The sequence below is a fragment of the Ammospiza caudacuta genome, chromosome 8 (genome assembly GCF_027887145.1).
Source record: "Ammospiza caudacuta isolate bAmmCau1 chromosome 8, bAmmCau1.pri, whole genome shotgun sequence".
Classification (NCBI taxonomy): Eukaryota; Metazoa; Chordata; class Aves; order Passeriformes; family Passerellidae; genus Ammospiza; species Ammospiza caudacuta.
In genome coordinates this window covers 24250027-24267501 of record NC_080600.1, presented here as the reverse complement: position 1 = coordinate 24267501, position 17475 = coordinate 24250027, and the positions used below count along the sequence as shown (strand labels likewise).

The window sequence follows — 17475 nt, the reverse complement described above, 5'->3', positions numbered from 1 at the left end:
GGAAGGAAGCAGACCCTTACTTCCTACCCCAAACAAAGCATCTCAATAAGGATGGAGTCAGAATGATGGGAAATGGAGGATCCAAAATACCTTCTGATGCTCACTAACTCTTCCCTATTCCTAGAGAACTTTGTCCTTAAGTACTGAACAAAAAGTGCAGTACTTGTTATTTTCAGCAAATATTAGAAGTTTTCCACTTGCAACACCTGAAAAACTGGGTTATATTATGGTGGCCAGCTTCTGTTTAACTGCTCTCCAACGATCATAACTGAAGTACTGGCATTCTCAACCGAAACCCTGACCACTCTTCTTCTTCTACCCAACTTCATATCCACTAAGAGCAATTTGGCAACCCAAATCTGCCTTTTCCTCTTTTACAACTGAAACACACCAAGCCAAACAGAAAGAAGTTCATAAAGCTTTTCTTCCTCCCACTTGTGCGCTTTCATGCTTTTTAGCTACAATTCAAGAACTACTCTACTGTATAAAAACAATTCACTAACTTCAACGTTATTTCTTGTGGAAAAAAAAAAACCCAGCATGGAAGCAAAAAATTTAGTATGGGAGCAAATGGATTGGGAGCAAGTACTACTTCAAAACACAACCTTATACCAAGAACACAAAAAGCATAAAGGACTATTTAAGCCTGTCATATTTCTGTAAGATCAATTCTTAAGGTAGTAAAATTCTATAGAACTAACTTTGCTCATGATGCACATATATATGATAGTATTTCCAAGCAGTCACAACAATATTTTGCAATCATTTAGGATTATCAGGCTCTAAGAAAATCCAGAGAAATGTCAATACTAACTGCAGACTACAGTTATTACTAACAAGCAAGTTTACTTCAGCTTGGTGGAGAAAAAAATTACTTGCTGAAAGAAAAAGCAAACAAGAAAAAACATAGAGGGGAAGAAAAAAGAATGAGAGAAATAACAAGTGTTTTACTTGAACGGAGATAATAAATATAAACATCCTGTCCCTATGGCAATTCCCTCTCTCGATTTAAAATGGAATAGGTTAATGGGAAATTCCATTCCAGGCAGAATAAAGCAGAATTAAAACAAAACAGTTGGCCAAGAACTAATTTACACTATTTGCTACAGCACTTGCATTTTAGAAAACCAGATTCAAAAAAGGATTTGTATTAAAAAAGGTTTCCTTTCCCATTTCTCATTTGGACATGCTACAAGATCTCCAAAGAATTTGGCATAAGCATCAGCTTACTATGAGAATCACATCTTCAACAAAACCAGCAATAATATCACAAGATAGAATTTGTGTCTATCACTGGCACAACATTAATCTCAGACAACACCTTCTCATGCTACAGCCAGCCTAAATAACCTTTTATGACTGCGGTGCTCATTCTGAGTAAAAAAAACACATTATTTTTAAATACAAAAAGTGTTCCTGTTCTTCTCTGCCCCCATATAAACTGGCCAAATCAATAAAATTTTAAATCTACAGTTGAATGATAAAAGCCAACAAACTTACTGAGAACTTCCTGTTAAAGCAAATAAAGTAGCTGATGTTTTACACTACATGCAAACAACAGAAAACAACAACCCTGGAAGTTTTAATAAGATTCAGGTTGCTTTCATGTTCATGGACTAATATATTGTATGTGGCATACAGATACAACCTGGCATCTAGAAGCGTTTTCTAGACCGAAAACTTAAGGAGCAAACAAACTGTTACCTTTGTGCTCAGACACACAACTACCATCACATTTTAGGTAACAATAAATACAAACAATACACAATTATCAAATTTTATTTAAAAAGTCACCAACAAAATTTGCTACCCATACAACATAACTTCTTCAAAAACTGTCAAATACATGGCATAAGTTTACTTACCATCTTATTACCATTTACCATTTTGCCATCATGTATAAATTTGGACTGAAATTTTGCATTTCTGTTGTGTTAATCCAAAGTTCTATTTGGAATTCTATTTTGCTTTTAGAAGAGTATTGAAAGCCAACAGCACACACAAAAAATAACTTACAAAGCATTATGCTTAATTACCAGACACTGCAGCAAGTCTCTAACGTGAAGGGAGGGCATTCTGCCCCTCTACTCCAGTCTGCTGAGACCCCACCTGGAGAGCAACGAGGGACACGGACCTGCTGCAAGAACCCAGACAGAGGCCATGAACATGATCAGAGGGCTGCAGCATCTCCGCTATGGAGACAGGCTAAGAGAGTTGGGGTTGTTCAGCCTGGAGAAGAGAAGGCTCTGGGGAGACCACACAGCACCTTCCAGTACCTAAAGGGGGCCTATAAGAAAGTTGGAGAGAGACTTTTTACAAGAGCATGAAGGGACAGGACAAGGGACAACAGCTTTAAATGGATACAGAGTAGATTTATATTCGATATTAGGCATATTTACTTGGGGGTGGTGAAACTCTGGAACAGGCGGCTCTCCAGTAGCTGTGGAGTTGCACCTGCCACATGCCTGGGGAAGTGTTCAAGGCCAAGCTGAATGGGGCTACCTGGTCTAGTAGGAGGTGTCCTTGCCCATGGCAGGGGGTTGGAACTAGACGATCTTTGCAGTCCCTTCCAATGCAAGGCAATCTCTTCTGTGGAATCTCTTCTGACTCTGCCCTGTCAGCATTGGCCTGAACATTCTCCATTTACAAAACAGCAATTTGCAGGTATGTGCTTTAATATTTTTAGTTACAGGCATGAAGCAGACAAAAGTAAAGAAACTTCAAGCAGGAAATTGTGTGACTGCAATTATGTGAGCTATGGCACAAGATTTAGTCACACAACCACACATACAGTACGTAAAATAATACCTCATAACAGTCCTCCTAAATTCCTGATAACATCTACTGCAGAGCTCTTAAGTGACCACATATACCACACATAAGTTATGGGAATATAAAACAACTGACAGAATGACAGACATTTACAAGCTACACTAAAATGCAAATAAGAGATAGTTCTTATACAGTAAAAGTGTACAGCTGCAACTGTATTCAAGTCCATCCCAGTCTTTTTATTTCAAAACCTCAAAACATAAATTCAAATCAATACAGTGAAGCCATGAAGCCACTCTAGATCAAGATATAGAAGACAGCATCCAATGGAAAATGTTGCTGCAATGTTACAGTGCATTTTAAAAGATTAAAATATTTTTAAAATATTATTTCCTCTAATTTCACCCACCTTTTCCAAGTAGTCTATTGATACTGACAAGATATTGCCTTTTTTTTTAAACGTGTTTGTGCAATTATTATATATGCCAGAGCTTTCCTTTTCTGCTTTTTTCTTATTAGAGATTCCAAAAACATTTTTAGAATTTCCTAAATCAAGATACTGAGGGTTTCTGTTCTGAATAAACCAGAATGTTCAAATGCCCATGTGAGACACGTGAGCTGATACCAGACCTTCATAGGTGAGGTCAGACCAACCACAGCACACGTGGTACACTCTGTGGAGGTCTGCACTTCCAAAGGCAACAGGGACATAACTCTCACCAAAGCCAACCAAAGGGATTTTAATCCACAAACAAGAAGGCCGGGCTGGGAAAGAAGCTCTGCACAAGTGCCAAAAGCGCTGTATCAGTAAATATTACCCACTCAAAACTGGCACCAGCAGCAATGCAGCTGTGATCCAGTATGGGCCAGCAGCCTTGTGCACTGCTCCAGAACTCACAGGCTCCATTAACATCACCAGGTATCACAAGTTCAGCATTGATAATGGCCCAGACTCCCATAAACACACAGCACTGCAAATATTCCTTGCTTAATAGTTTGAGCTGGCATCAATCTTTCACGTATATAAGCCAATGTCTATGAACATACTAATGTATTTTTATTTCAGGGCCTATTGATTTCTGGCAAGATATTTCTTTGTAAAACATATATACATAAAGTAAGATGCCTTGATAACATCCCACAAGCATGAATGCAAAACATGAACCCAAGCATGGCAGCTTTTGCTTATTTTCAAAGAGAGCTACCTAGCGAGGACATACAATTTGAACATAACCCAGGAACACCATGCAAATACAACACATTACAGAACCAAGCAAACACCAAGGTTTTGATTACTTTTAACCCACAATCTGTATTAGAGGACAAAAATTACAGTACCCAGAAAAATCCAACAGCGTGAGTTGTAAGAAAGAAAAATGTAAACAGCATAATCATCATATTAAAAATGAGCTTCACCAAACATATTTCTCTTGTCTCAACAGAGCTACTCAAGGACCACCATTTTCTGTTAAAATAAATAGATACATAATTTATATTTCAATAATAATTTCAAATTTGTATGGCAGGTATATGAAATACATCCAAAAATATCCTACATATACATATTACCTGCATGGATATTCATAAAAAAAGTTGCAACAGTGAAAAAACCTGCTCTCAATAAACTTAAAACTATGAATTTGGCTGCTGCTGGTGGTTTTTCTAACAGCTTTCCCTTCCCAGAGAAGATGAGCACAAAATGCCTGCCACTTTACTCAGCATCTTTAACATATACCATAATTCCTTCCCAGGTATTTTCTAGAGCATTTCATGTCAATCTACCTGCAGGAGCGTGTGCAAAAGTGACACAGAGTGATACAAGTCTGACAACTACTGGTGTGGAAAATGGAGAAACCAGACTGCATTATACATTTTCAGGATGTGGAGTCCCTGTTACCAAGTCCCTACATTGCTTATCAACCAAATAAAAAAAAAAAAAAAAACAAGAAAACCAAAAAACAAGCAAGCAAGCAACCACAGGAAGACCTAAAAAACAAAGACTCTCCATCTTCGCAACTATTTCTATTTTAAGTTAGCAAGTTTCCTGCTTGGGCGATGACGTTTTTTAGATGCTACAAGAAACGCTACATGGTATTCATTAATCTGGGGCAAATCAATTAAAATTATACAACTGCTCGGTATGCAAGTATCTGTGCATAAAAGTTCTCCTCCGCCACTAACTGGCGTTCAGCAAGTAGTTATTTTAGCTAAAAGCGCCGAGAAACTCACTAGCTGTATAACTGCTACATCTTGTGGCAACACAACACAAGGAGGAAAAGCAGACAATACCCGAAAGGGAACAGCGAAGGGACTTGTTTGCTCATAACCTTCATACAGATATTCCCTGCAAACACCCACAACACCCTGCTGTCGCTGTCGGTGTAACACAAGAGGGGAGGAGCAGGGGAGGGAGGAGAAAAATATTATCATCGAAGGCGTGATGGAGGACAGGAGAAAGTTGCAGTCATTCCGTGGCGGCCGCAAGGCGCCCTGTCACTTCTGGCCGCAAAACCGGCCGCCCCCCAGGGCGCTTTCCCCACGGGGACGAACCTCCGGCCCCTCTCTTCCCACCTCCATGATGCCAAAAGTGCCCAACTCCCTCCAGCAAGAGCGGCTGCATCCTCCGGCGCAGCACTTCTACTTAGCCGCTGGCGGAGGGGAGCCTATTTCGGGGAGGACGCGGCGAGAGGCCGCCCGAGGAGACGCGAGCGGCTGCGGCGGGCGGACGGCCCGGGGACGGAGGGAGCACGGCGGGTCCCCCTCCGCGGCCCGGCGCGGGGGGTAACAACGAGGCGCTGACGAGCGGGCGGGGGCGGCGGGGCCCCGCTCGCCCAGCGACCGAGGTTCCGCTCACCACCACCGGGCCCAGCGCTGACCCCGCGCCGCCGCCGGGGGCACCGGCCTCTCCCGCCGCCGCTTCCCAGCGGCCCGGGACCGGCCTCCGGCAGCGGTGGCTGGGCCCCTCCCCAAGGGCCGGGCCCCCCGCGCAGCCCCGCGGCGCGCTGGTTACCTTCCTTGGCCGGCTTGCCGGGCGGCGCGCCGTGCAGCTGGGAGGCCGCCGCCGCCGCGGAGCAGCCCTGCAGGCTCGGTGGGGACGTGGAGAGCCGGGACCAAGATGGCGGCCCCTCCAAACTTCCACTGCTACTTTGGACACTCATCAAGCTACTTTCCTGGAGCCCGGCAGCCGCCGGGGGCGGCGGGGAAGGCGGCGCGGCGGGGGGACACCCAGCGCCGTGCTCATGGCCGGGGGGCCGGCCCGACACCGGCGCGGGGAGGCCGCCGGCTGGGAGCGAGCTCCGGAGGCAGGCGGGGCGCGGGAGAGACGGGGCGCGGGGCCAGCGCAACCTGCCCGCACCTCTGCACTGCGTCGCCGCCGCCGAGCAGCCGCCTGTGTCTGAGGCCAACCTTCCCCGCCGCCGCCGCCGCTGCCGCCGGGGAGGGGAGGGGAGGGCGCAGGCGGGGAGGGGTCATGCGCAAACACGATCGCGAGCCGAGCGAGCGCCGCGCTCCGCCGGCGCCCAGCCGAGCCCCGCCGAGCCGGAGCCGCCCAGGGGCGGCCGGCGGGAGCGGCGCCAGCCGCGCACGCACCTGCCCCCGGCCCCGCTGCGCCGCGCGGCCCGAGCGCGCCGGCTGCTCCCGCCTCCGGGCTCCGACCCCGGGCCGGCTCGCAGCCGCCCACCGACTGACCCCTCTCCCCGTGCATGCCCGTCCCGCGGCGATACCTCCCCGCCTTGCCCAAGCGCGCACCTTCCGCGCCGCGGGCGGCCCGCCGTTGGCCGCCCCGGCCCGGCCGGAGCTAGCTCCCGTGAGGCCGCGCCGTTCCCCTCCGTCTCGGTTTCCTCGGCGGCGCGGTCCGCCCGTGTCGCCTCGCCTTCCCCCGCGCCCCGCCGCCACGGCCATGGTGGTGTCGGGGCGGGGTGTCGGGGCGGGGCGGCGGGGGCGGGAGCGGCGGCGGCGGAGACGGTACGCGCGGCTGCCGGGGCCGGGGCCGCGCCGCCCGGCACCTCCCCGGCGTGCGGCCGCGCGGGGCGAGCCCGGCCCGCCGCTGCGAGAGTGCGGGCGGCAGCGGCGGGGCTGAGCGGGCTCTTCCCTGCGCGGTCCAGGTGAACGCTGTTCAGGCAGCATCTCCGGGCGCTCTCGGGCGCCTGCCGCGTCTCAGCGTTCTTCTCCCGGACAGGACGGTGTGGCAGCAGAGACTCGGGGGTACTCGGGAGAAGCCGATGCCCCGAGGGAGAGAGAAGGCTTTGGCCGCCAGCCGCAACCCGCTTCGCTGAGGAGCGGGAGCTCCCACCGGGTGAACTGGAAGTCGGGCAGGAGCCATTTACCAGGCCCACCGCCTCACCCGCTACAACCACCAGGCTGGGGCTCCCTGGTGGGCACCAGCGCCGACCTGGCAAATTTCAAAACTTCCCTCTCTGCCTTGAGTTTAGAGACTAAATTGCAAACTTAGCCGAATTTTTCAGTTATTCCTTCCTTAAAATTAACATAATCATGACTGAGAATGTAAAAGTCACTTCTGAAACAAAGCCTTTTAACTTACCAGTGCAACTGGTAAATATATTTTATATATATTTAGATATATAACAGGGATAAAAATTACTATGATTACTTACAAAAAATCAGGAGTTGCAGATATATTGCACTTTGTGTATATGAAGAATATCTTCATCATTCAGGCATGGCGCTTATTTTGTGGTTGCTGTGTGGAGACATCCTGTCCATCTACTAACCTACTTTCTCCTGTATTTGAGAATGACAGGAATAGATTACTAATGTTGGATTGCAGCTCTCTGCACAACACACATATTACTAAGTCTGTCTCTTCCTTTTAAAGTGACATCTGTGAAATTATCTAAGATCTTCACCTCCCACAAGTATACAGCATAGCTGGAAGTTTCCTTGCAGTTTGGTATTAACTTAAAGTAAAAATTAGTATGTTTACTTGATAAACAAATCAGTTCCAGGGCATATATCTAGTAACAGCTAATATATATATATATAGATAGATAGATAAATATAGATAGCTATAGATAGATTTTTTTTTGTTTGTTTTGCAGAGAGGTGATCTGATATTTCAACAAGGAATTGCTTTTAAGGACTTGATCCTAAAGACTTTATGTAAGCAAATTACATCAGGAAATTTCCAATACTTGGGAGTGAAGTAAAACAGTGCTGGTTCACTCTGACTGTATTAATACTTAGCAGCTGTATAGAATATTCTTGCTAGGTAGAAACTAAAACATACTCATAATCCCACAATCCATATGATAGCATAAGTGAACATGCACCTGGTTTCCTGATGAACATATCATGCTGCAGCATGCTGCTTCTAAAATCTGCCAAGTAAAAAGCAGTAACTGAAAGAAATTGTCTCTTAATTTATAGCCCTTTGCATCCACTTAATACAAACCCCTGCTATCCTTACAAAACCATACGTAAGCAAGCATTCTTTCTTCCAGTTTTGCTTACAAACGGTTGCCTACAAATCATTCCACTGACACAGTTGAGACTTGTTCAAATAAAGCATTATTTGATTAGGGGAACAGGACATCATGAAGAAGATCCCATTCATTACTTCCCCTATCAGACATGCAGATTAAATATTACAAAAATGCTGAAGTGTCTTTTACATTTTCATTAACACTATGAAAAATAATCAGATCTTTGCCATCTCATAATGTGTTAGACAACACCTCATCAAGGGACCAGGAGTAAGTGGGCACATGCTGCATGACTTCCCAGCAGAGCACAGTATCTGCTGCAAAATATGGGTTGAGTCTGCATTTTGTAATATAGTAGAGCTGTATCTCTTGGTTTCGTGCATTGTTGAAGTAGAGATTGAAAGCAGAGTGTGAATTATATAGATCATCTCCAGAAGAGACAACATATATAACTTCAAGAGTACATGGAGTTGGGTATATTCCTCTCTTTAGTTTACAGAAAACCTACTTTCATACTGAGTTAGAGCTGACACTGATTTTAATGTACCCCTTTATTTGTAAGCCACATTGCTTCAGTGTTACGAATTTAATAGTATCATGGCAGAAGAGAACATATTCCTTAGTACTTTTCAGAAATTTCAAATTTCAAAAGACTTCCTATATCAAATAGTATCGTAAATGTACATAATGCTTTTCCTTGAATGCCTTGTCTTTATTTTGCAATAAAACTTTATGATCCAGTGGCCAGAGAGATGGCCTTTCTCTCACAGTGGTGAGCACTCAGTCAGCATCATACCTGCCCAAAATAATAAATATTCAATCCAACACAAATAGTACTAAGTATTACTAATTATTTCTTTAAAATATAATATATATTAAATCTTTCTCTTTGCCTTCTAGTTCTTAGAAACAGAATCGTTTTTATCAAGGTTTATGTGAACACTGCATACCATTAACATCAGGCATAACTTGAGGTAGTAGGTAGAGGGAATCAACTTTTAGTGGGATTGCTCTGGATAACAATGAATAAGGTGCCACACACCTACCTACATAGGAAAACTTGATTCCAGGTGAAGTCCCAGAAAACGCATTTAGTTTTGCTAATTCCTGAGGAAGAGGACCTCAAAACTCAGATCAGAACAGAGAGGAGTAAGATCCCTGTGTGCTGATTTTCTCATAAGAATGTGTCAAATGAAAGTTAGCAATGTTTATGGCAGTAGTAACTCTCTAATTGAGGACAGTTGAAGAACAGAAGAGTATAAGTAATTTTCCTTATTCCAAAGATGAAAAAAAGGTAAGCAACAAAATCCTGAAAAGCACTAAAATTCTAAGAGCTTTCAATTTTGTCACTGGAATTATCTATGCAAGAAACTTTTATCACAGTAAGTTCACAATCTCTAGGAAGTAAGAAAAGTTAACTAGCAGCAAAGGAAGGTGCTTAAAGAATAATGGTCTGAATAGTGACAATAAGGAAGATTACAGCAGGAATAAGTTTTTGGAGACATTTACCTTACATCTATAAAGATTACTGTGCACTCGGATCAAATGTCAATTACAAAATTTCACATACATCCTTTAGAGAACAAAGAGACATAATCTCAAACATTACACATAAAATCCAGAGTTTATCCCACATGTTCTTAAGGAAGAATACACTGTGACTGAGGGGCAAGTTACAGAGATATGGCAGTTCCTTCCCTGTTCCGAGACCATCATTGTTCATAGGCACCAAATACATTTTGGTGTCCTTATGAAAGATTTGTACCTAATAACATCAAATATTACATGTTGTTAATCACTCATATATCTTGTGTTTTTCCCACCAAAGTCAGTTTGCTATTAGCAGGCTTAGGTTTCATGCAAGCAGCAGATGGTGCAATACCAAGGTGTAGTGACTGACCACGCCAGGTAACTGATTATATGAATAATGTATGTTTACACAGAGGTTCCAAATAAGACCATTTTTAAATTATGTCAGTAATTAGAAGGAAGGCCTCCAATTCACAAGATGATTGGAAGTAGAGGTAGAAGAGGAAATTGATTTAGCAGGCTGGTTCTTTTAGGAAGGAAAATTAAGTGTTATAAGAAATTACAATATCCTTGCAAAGTAGTAAACTATATGCTCTAAACTATATGCTAAACCATATACTTCCAAACTTAAATCAGTCTGTCAGCTACAAACTGGGGAAATACCAGGAGTCAGAGATCATTAGGGTCCCTACCTCTGATGCTTTTGGTATTTATTTTACATATACCTTCTTCCATCTCCTTGGACTTGGCACAAGACAGTAGAGCAACCAAGACTTAGTATCCTTTGATTTATCCCCTCAATTATTTGTGATGCCAGTGAAATGGAGGTTTCAAATTCTTTGTTAGTTCCTTGTCAGCCTAGCACTGGATAATAGACCCACAGCACTATTTTCTTAAAGCAAAAGCTTTTGTATGCCTTTAAGTATGCCTTTAAGTATGCTTTAAGTATGCCTCACTGCATATTTGCCAATATTTATGAATTTTATACATAAAAATATGTATACACATGCACTCACCTACCCCATATATAGAAAGACCTACACAGATCCCATAACTATGCCAACACTAGCAGCCAATCTGATTTAATTAACATAGTAGAAAAATATTCTTGCAACTAAGGAGACACACTGGTATAGCACCTTGTGTAGAAAATGCTGAAATTATTTCATCATCAAAATGATGTATTTATGACATTTCTAGGTTATATGTAATATAATATGCTGCAAAAACATAACAGAAAAAAAATGCTGTCTTCTGTCTTGGTGAATGCTGGAAGTCTGTAGCTCAAAGACTCTGTCCTCCCTTCGCCTAACACAGCACATGTTAGGACATGTATGGACACTCCCTGGATCAGACCAACATGCACCTGGCCAGTCTGGGTTGGGATAATGACTAGAATCTTCCAGTCTGTATTCTGTAGGTCATAAGATTCAGAATGCAGTTTTGGCACAACTACAGTGTAAAATGCCACGTGACTGTGGCAGCAAGTACATTGCTGTGATAGAACACTATCTCAGCTTGGAACAGCTTCTGCACCTGTTTTCTCATGAAGCATTTCTATTTATGAGCAAATAGGAATGTTGCAATTGTACTAACATTGATTTTAAAGTTTAGTTAAAGTTTTCTAAAACTGGTTTAGTGCAATAACACTTTTATAGGAAAAAGTTGTTTTGAACTCAATTAAATCAACTCAGAGACTCACTGAATTAGAACTGTATTCTTAAGCCATATACTGCACTACAAGCTCTACAATTTTTTAATATGACACTTGCCAGCAACTCTGAGTTGCAAGGTAACAAAAACATGCATAAATAATACACTAGCAAAAATATCTTCCCTACCAGCTTATCAAGATGCAGAGAAGCTAAAATGAAAACAATGTTATCACATTAGGCCTACGTTTAAGAACTAGACACAAACACTGTGTAAACACAGTTATATTTTTATCATTTATGTAATTGTCATAAACTGCAATTATTATACCTTTAATATCACCATTAGTCAGATTCAGTGATCCACCTCTGCTATAATGATTTTTGTTCCAAATCTCCAAGAAGCCTGCACACAACTGCCTGTCACACCAAACATGAAAATTAAATAGAATTTGGGGGATTTTTTTTTTTGCCATGCAAATATTTCTTTCTACTCCAGCTCTAGCTGCTTTGATTATTAGCTACATTCCAGTCAGATTCAAGGGCAGTTTTACAATCTTCTTGTTTATGTCATTTTAGTAAAAAATAATTTGGTTTTAAATGTTCTCTGGTGAAGAAATAAAAAAGTCTGGATGGATGCTACATTCATTTTCTTTCTCCCCATCTGTCTGTTTTCATTTTATTATATTACTTTCCTTCCCATGTCCCTTGCAATCTACTTGTCTGCTCTTCCCTGCAATTTTTTTCTACACTCAGATTATTCCTTTTACAATGTTGCTGTCAGGTAAACAGGCCCCTCTTATCTGTCAGGCTTCCTCTCCGTGTTTTTTTAAGCTTATGCTTTCCCACACGTCTTTCATAGTTCTGTCTCACTCTTTACACCTTACATCTTCTTTCCTGAAGTATCTGTCTTGCCTGGAGCTTATTTTGTTGCCTTTGATTTTAAGCCATTAGAGACAGACAGTGTTTGCAGAGAGCCATGTCTGTATATGGTTTCCAATAGCAATGGGGCATGTCTTGATGCTTTTTTCAGGCAACAGGCTTACCAGTTTAGGGTTGTTGGTTTGGGGTTTTTTTGTAATTGCTGAATAAGGCCTTCAAATTTTAGCCACAAAACACCAGCGATAAGCCTGACAGATAATTAAATATTAGATGCTAAAATAACAGTATTCTAATTACAGATTCTCTGCCTCTGTTCCCTTCCAGCTCCAGATGAGCTGGTCTGCTGCATCATTCTGCAATGCCCCCTGTGCTGGGAATAGGGGAGCTGCTTTGCTCCAACTGTTCTGACACCCACTCAGTTCAGCGTCCTACCCCTTGTTCTGTCCAAGCACACCTCCAAAAAAAAGATAACAGCCCCATAGTCAGCAGATTTAGAACAATCTTTCTTTCAGGGTACTGAGACAGTTGAAGAGATAAGAGAGGAAAGGCTGTTTTGCATATTTAGCTCATCAGTTAATGCTTCCTAATGAGACAAAGGTGGAAGACATAAATACGAAACTGATCACAAAACAATAAAATTAATGATGCCAAAGAAAGCATAGAGTGACAGAAAGAGTATGGCTTTCCAAACGTGGATTCTTCTTGGCTTACGGAATGAACGGGTGGGTAGATCTTTTGGAAGAAATTCATAAGGAAATAGGAGCATAGGAGAGCCCACAGTTACTGAAAGAAGTGTATTAAAGGCACAACAGCAGACTACCCTGATGTAAAGTAAGCACTGGAAGAGAGCAGCAAGGCTTCATCAGGAGCTATTTGGTTAACTGAAAAACAGAAAGGAATCACACACAAACAGTGAAAACAAGAACCTAAAAAGGAGTTTAAAAGCATAGTAACACACTGGAAACTAGAAACCCACACAAGGAACAAAGGATGAAGGCTAAGAGGCTATATGAGTTAATCTAGGAAAGGATCTAAGTAAAAGAATATCTAAGTAAGAGACAGCAAATAATGTGAGATGAAGAATTCTGAAATACACAAAGCTTATTTGCCTAATTTGTCTACAAAATATCTTAGTGTCAGACATGCAAAGCAATTAATTTCAACAAAGGTCTAAGACACACAGACCAGAAAAGGGAAGGAATGTGTTAAGCAATATTAAAAAATGCCAGTTTCCAATCCTGCTGATTTAAACATGTAGTTCAGAAAGCAGTGGATAAAGCCAGCCTCCCTGTATCCTCGTGTCTCTTGACTGCATTAGCCCAGAGCAAAAAGTATGACTGAAATTTATGGCTGGAATATTCATAACATTCTTCTGTGAGTTTTCCAGTACCTGATATCAGGGTTTCATTTACACTGAATTCCTTGTTGCCATGGTAGGCTCTCTATTTACCTGCTTATTTTCACAAAATCTTTAGAAATGTGGTGTCTCTGAGACCACAACTATTTGGTCCGCTTCAGTTGGAGAGTAAGCAACAAGTTCAAAAGGCATGGTGTGGCCTGACTGGTCATATGTGGGATTGTATAAACTGTGTTTCCATAGGAAAATGTGCTAAAAATTACCCTGGAGCACTTAAAAGATAAAATAATCTCTGAATCATGATTCTGGGATGGGAGCAGGGAGAGGGTGCTCTGAGGGGGTCATTGTTTTGGTTTGGGTTTTTTGAGAATTCATGAAGTGCAAGAGAGGTCGAAGAAGACTAGAAATGATGAAAATACTGCCTAAGAAAACAAAATGCCATTGGCCTCTCATAAATAACCATACATCTCAGAGATACTGTCATAGTATATTTAAAATGTAATTTTAGGATCATTATTGTGTGAAACCTATCCAGTTTCCTTCCTAGAAAGGCCAGCAGGCCTATTGAATAAGAAGGAAGCAGTAAATGAGGTATCTATACTTTAACAAAGTCTTTAGTTGGGTTCTCTCTAATTTTGTCAATAATAGAAAAAATGGTGGAGACAAAGTCAGGTAACAATTTACACACAAGTAGTTAAGTATTTCTTCCAAAAAGTATTTTTTAACAGTTTTCTGACAGAGTAAGATGGTACTGCAGTAACATCCTTCAGGGACTTCTCATCCATCCTATTCTACTCAAATTTTCATTGAACAGTTTGGAAAATAGAGAAAGGAGTAACCTTGTAAAATTTGCAAAAAGTTTGGAAGGGGGTTGCAAACACAGGTAAGCAGATCAGAATCCAAAATATTTAGATAATGTGAGAAACTACAACTGCAATAAGCTCATACTAGACAGACTGAAATTGAGAAAAATAAGACAGAGTATAATAATATAACCTGATGATTCATTAACAAGGCAAAAGGATTGCAAAGAAGGATAGGAAGATTCAAGTGGATTTCAAACTAAATATGAGTCCACATGATGATCTTGCAGAAAGGCATTTCATGTTCCAAGATGTATTAGGAAGTGTGCAGTATGTGAGATGCAGGACCTAATTATTTTGCAGTCTTCAGTGCTGCTGAGGTCTCAGCTGGAGCATTCTGTGCAATTTTGGGCAATGCACTCTAAGAACAATTTCAACAATTTCGATGGAGTAGAAATGAAATCAACAGGAATGATATTTTGAGTATGTGACTTACAAGGAAAGGTTGAAGAAATGAGGCTTTGCTTCCTCAGAAAAAGGAAGACGGTGTAAAATGCGTAAAAAGCTGCACACAGAAAGTCATGACCTTTGTACACAATGAATTATAACAAGTAACTGTTCAATTTGCATCAAAGAAGAGTAGTCTAGATATGAAAAGTGAAACAACAGCAACAAAAAAAATCCTTTTAACCTAAAGTCTAGATTAGATGGAATAGATTTATGAGGTTGTGGAACTCCCTTCATTTGTGGTTTTTAACAGCAGCCTATACAAACATCTGTCAGGGCTGACCTAGTTACCCATTTCCTGCCACAACAGGGATAGACTGGACCTCCTTTTTTTTTCTTTTTTCTTTTTTGTCTTTTTTCTTTTTTTCCCCCACTGTGATGATTTCATGACTGGAGAACCTGTTTCATTTAACTTGGTTGCTACAGATCAAGCAGGACAACTGTTACAACTGGGGAGCCAGGGCCTTAGTAAAATAAAACAAATCTCCACATAAAATAAAAATTCAGATAATAATAAAAAAAAAGAAAACTCCCTTTAGCGTTTTTTATACATATATGTATCAAAATTAATTATTCTGTATTAATTACATTATTTCTTAAAATACAATTCTATTGTCCAAAACATAACTTTTATGACCATTAAGAAGTCAAATTAAGATTTTGAATTCTTTTAAAATGACTAGGGTACTAGAAGTTATTATGATGTTAATTCTTAACGTCCTTATTTAAAGCGAACTCATGTCAATGATTTTCATCAAGAAAGAGAAATGAAACGTGAAATACAGAAAAACAACCCACAGAAAAACTGTGAATGAAGCTCTGTCAGCACCTCAGGAATATGGTGGCATTATAAACATAACCTGCACAAGAGCTTTTCTCCTGTACTTAAGATGCTGTCACCAGAACCCTGTGTTTATCCAGAGCAGCTTTAGGTACCACTGTTACTGCTCCTCAGATCACATCAAGCTATGCACATGCACAGACACAGAGTGTCAAGCTATAGCCACAGCTGATCTGGTGACACTTCCATCCCAAGAACTCATGCAATCCCTGCTAAAGAAACCAAAGCATCACTTATGTTGAAATCTTCATAACTACTAATAAACTTTTAGATTATTTATAAGAGTTAATTTTTTAAAAATGCATGTTTCTTTTTCCATTTTTCATACATATCAAAAAGGCCTCTTCCATTTTTCTAAGCATGAAAAAAATTCTGTTCCAGAGTAACATTTTAAATTATTTATTTAAAATTACTTGCCTAAAACTCTAAAATGGTTATGTTTTCAAACCAAGCTTGTAGTTTACAAAATGTACATAGCATAAGAAGGTTTTCAGTTGTTTTAAACTCACCAATCAAGAAAAGAATCCAACTCCTACTACTGGCCTGCAGTGGGATGAAAGAAAACAAGTCAGTAAACCACAGACATCTGGTGCAAAATATGGGATGCATGGTCAAAGGCTTTAGCAGTTTCTATATTACCAAGATCCCCATCAAGCTTTCCAAAATATGTGAATTATTAGAACTACACTAAGTGGTAATTGATCCAAGATCAATGTAATTCTTTCCCATCTCTGTAGGCAGGTGTGTTTAATTCTTTGTGTGTTTCCCAGACTCTACAAGGTGAAAAAGAACTTTGAAAGAATTCACTAAACTAGCAAGACAAGAAAGCAAAATACTATTGCTTCACTTGGTGTATAGCATTCATAAGGCATAACTGAGGAGATTAGCTTTAATTTCCAATCTTAACACACAATTGCATGCTGGGCTTTTACAATACAAAAATGTGAGCTGGAGGATATTGCAGGAACACTGACACACCAATGACTTTTCAATTTTCTGGATTGGATTTTTGATTGTCCTGCATGCCAAAATGTAGGATTTTCTCCCCCTCCCCAAGCTGGTTTAAAGCACAAAGAAAAGAGATGAACTACATAATGTAAGAATTAGCATAACTGTTTGGGTAATACTGAGAAGAAAGTACAATAGTTTGCCTGTAAAAGTAAGTTCTTATGCATGCAAAAAATCAAATGTATACAGCTGTGCAGTTGCTACCTAGAAAGTAAAAGTCTGTGCTTATAAATATGTTTTTGTGGCTGCAATGTATGTAGAATTGCTTCTTTTTAAACCAGCTCAAAGTGAAATTGAGTTTTAGGCCTTCCCATTTTTCCACCAATATGGTATAATACTGCATATAGAATGAATGGTATCATAAGGGATTTTTTTTGTATCTCATCTCTTTTTTTCACCAAATTGTATTCCTAGACTGTTCCTAGCAGCTTCATCTAATTCATCAGCAAGAACCATATTCAACAAGATTATACTGCTTTCATCTGTCCCCTTCAGAGAAGCAGAGGAAGAGCAGAAAAGTAGGTGAGGCAGGAATGCAGTAAGTGAGCCTATAGGAAAACACAAAATTCCCAGAGTCCTGCAACTCAGTTAAATCCTAGTTATAGGCAGAACACCACAAACTGCCCTTTGATGTGTTAATTGAAATTTAGCTTTCCACAAAGTCCCATTTTCTTCTCAGCAC

General features: G+C 41.2%; 1 protein-coding gene across 3 annotated transcripts in view; it reads right to left on the bottom strand.

The window, feature by feature from the left end:
• TLK1 (tousled like kinase 1) overlaps positions 1–17475 on the bottom strand; it is a 93635-nt gene that overhangs the window by 62054 nt on the left and 14106 nt on the right. Inside the window, exon 1 of one of the 3 annotated variants that reach the window (XM_058809975.1) lies at positions 6520–6690. The exons of 1 other annotated variant lie outside the window; for it this stretch is intronic. Coding sequence is in view for 1 of the 2 variants with exons in the window: in XM_058809974.1 (XP_058665957.1) it covers positions 5783–5930 (148 nt within the window). In the remaining variant the exon portion in view is untranslated. Of the gene's footprint in view, positions 1–5782; positions 5962–6519; positions 6691–17475 lie in introns of those variants that run through there. One more of the 3 variants, XM_058809974.1, reaches the window with a different exon arrangement.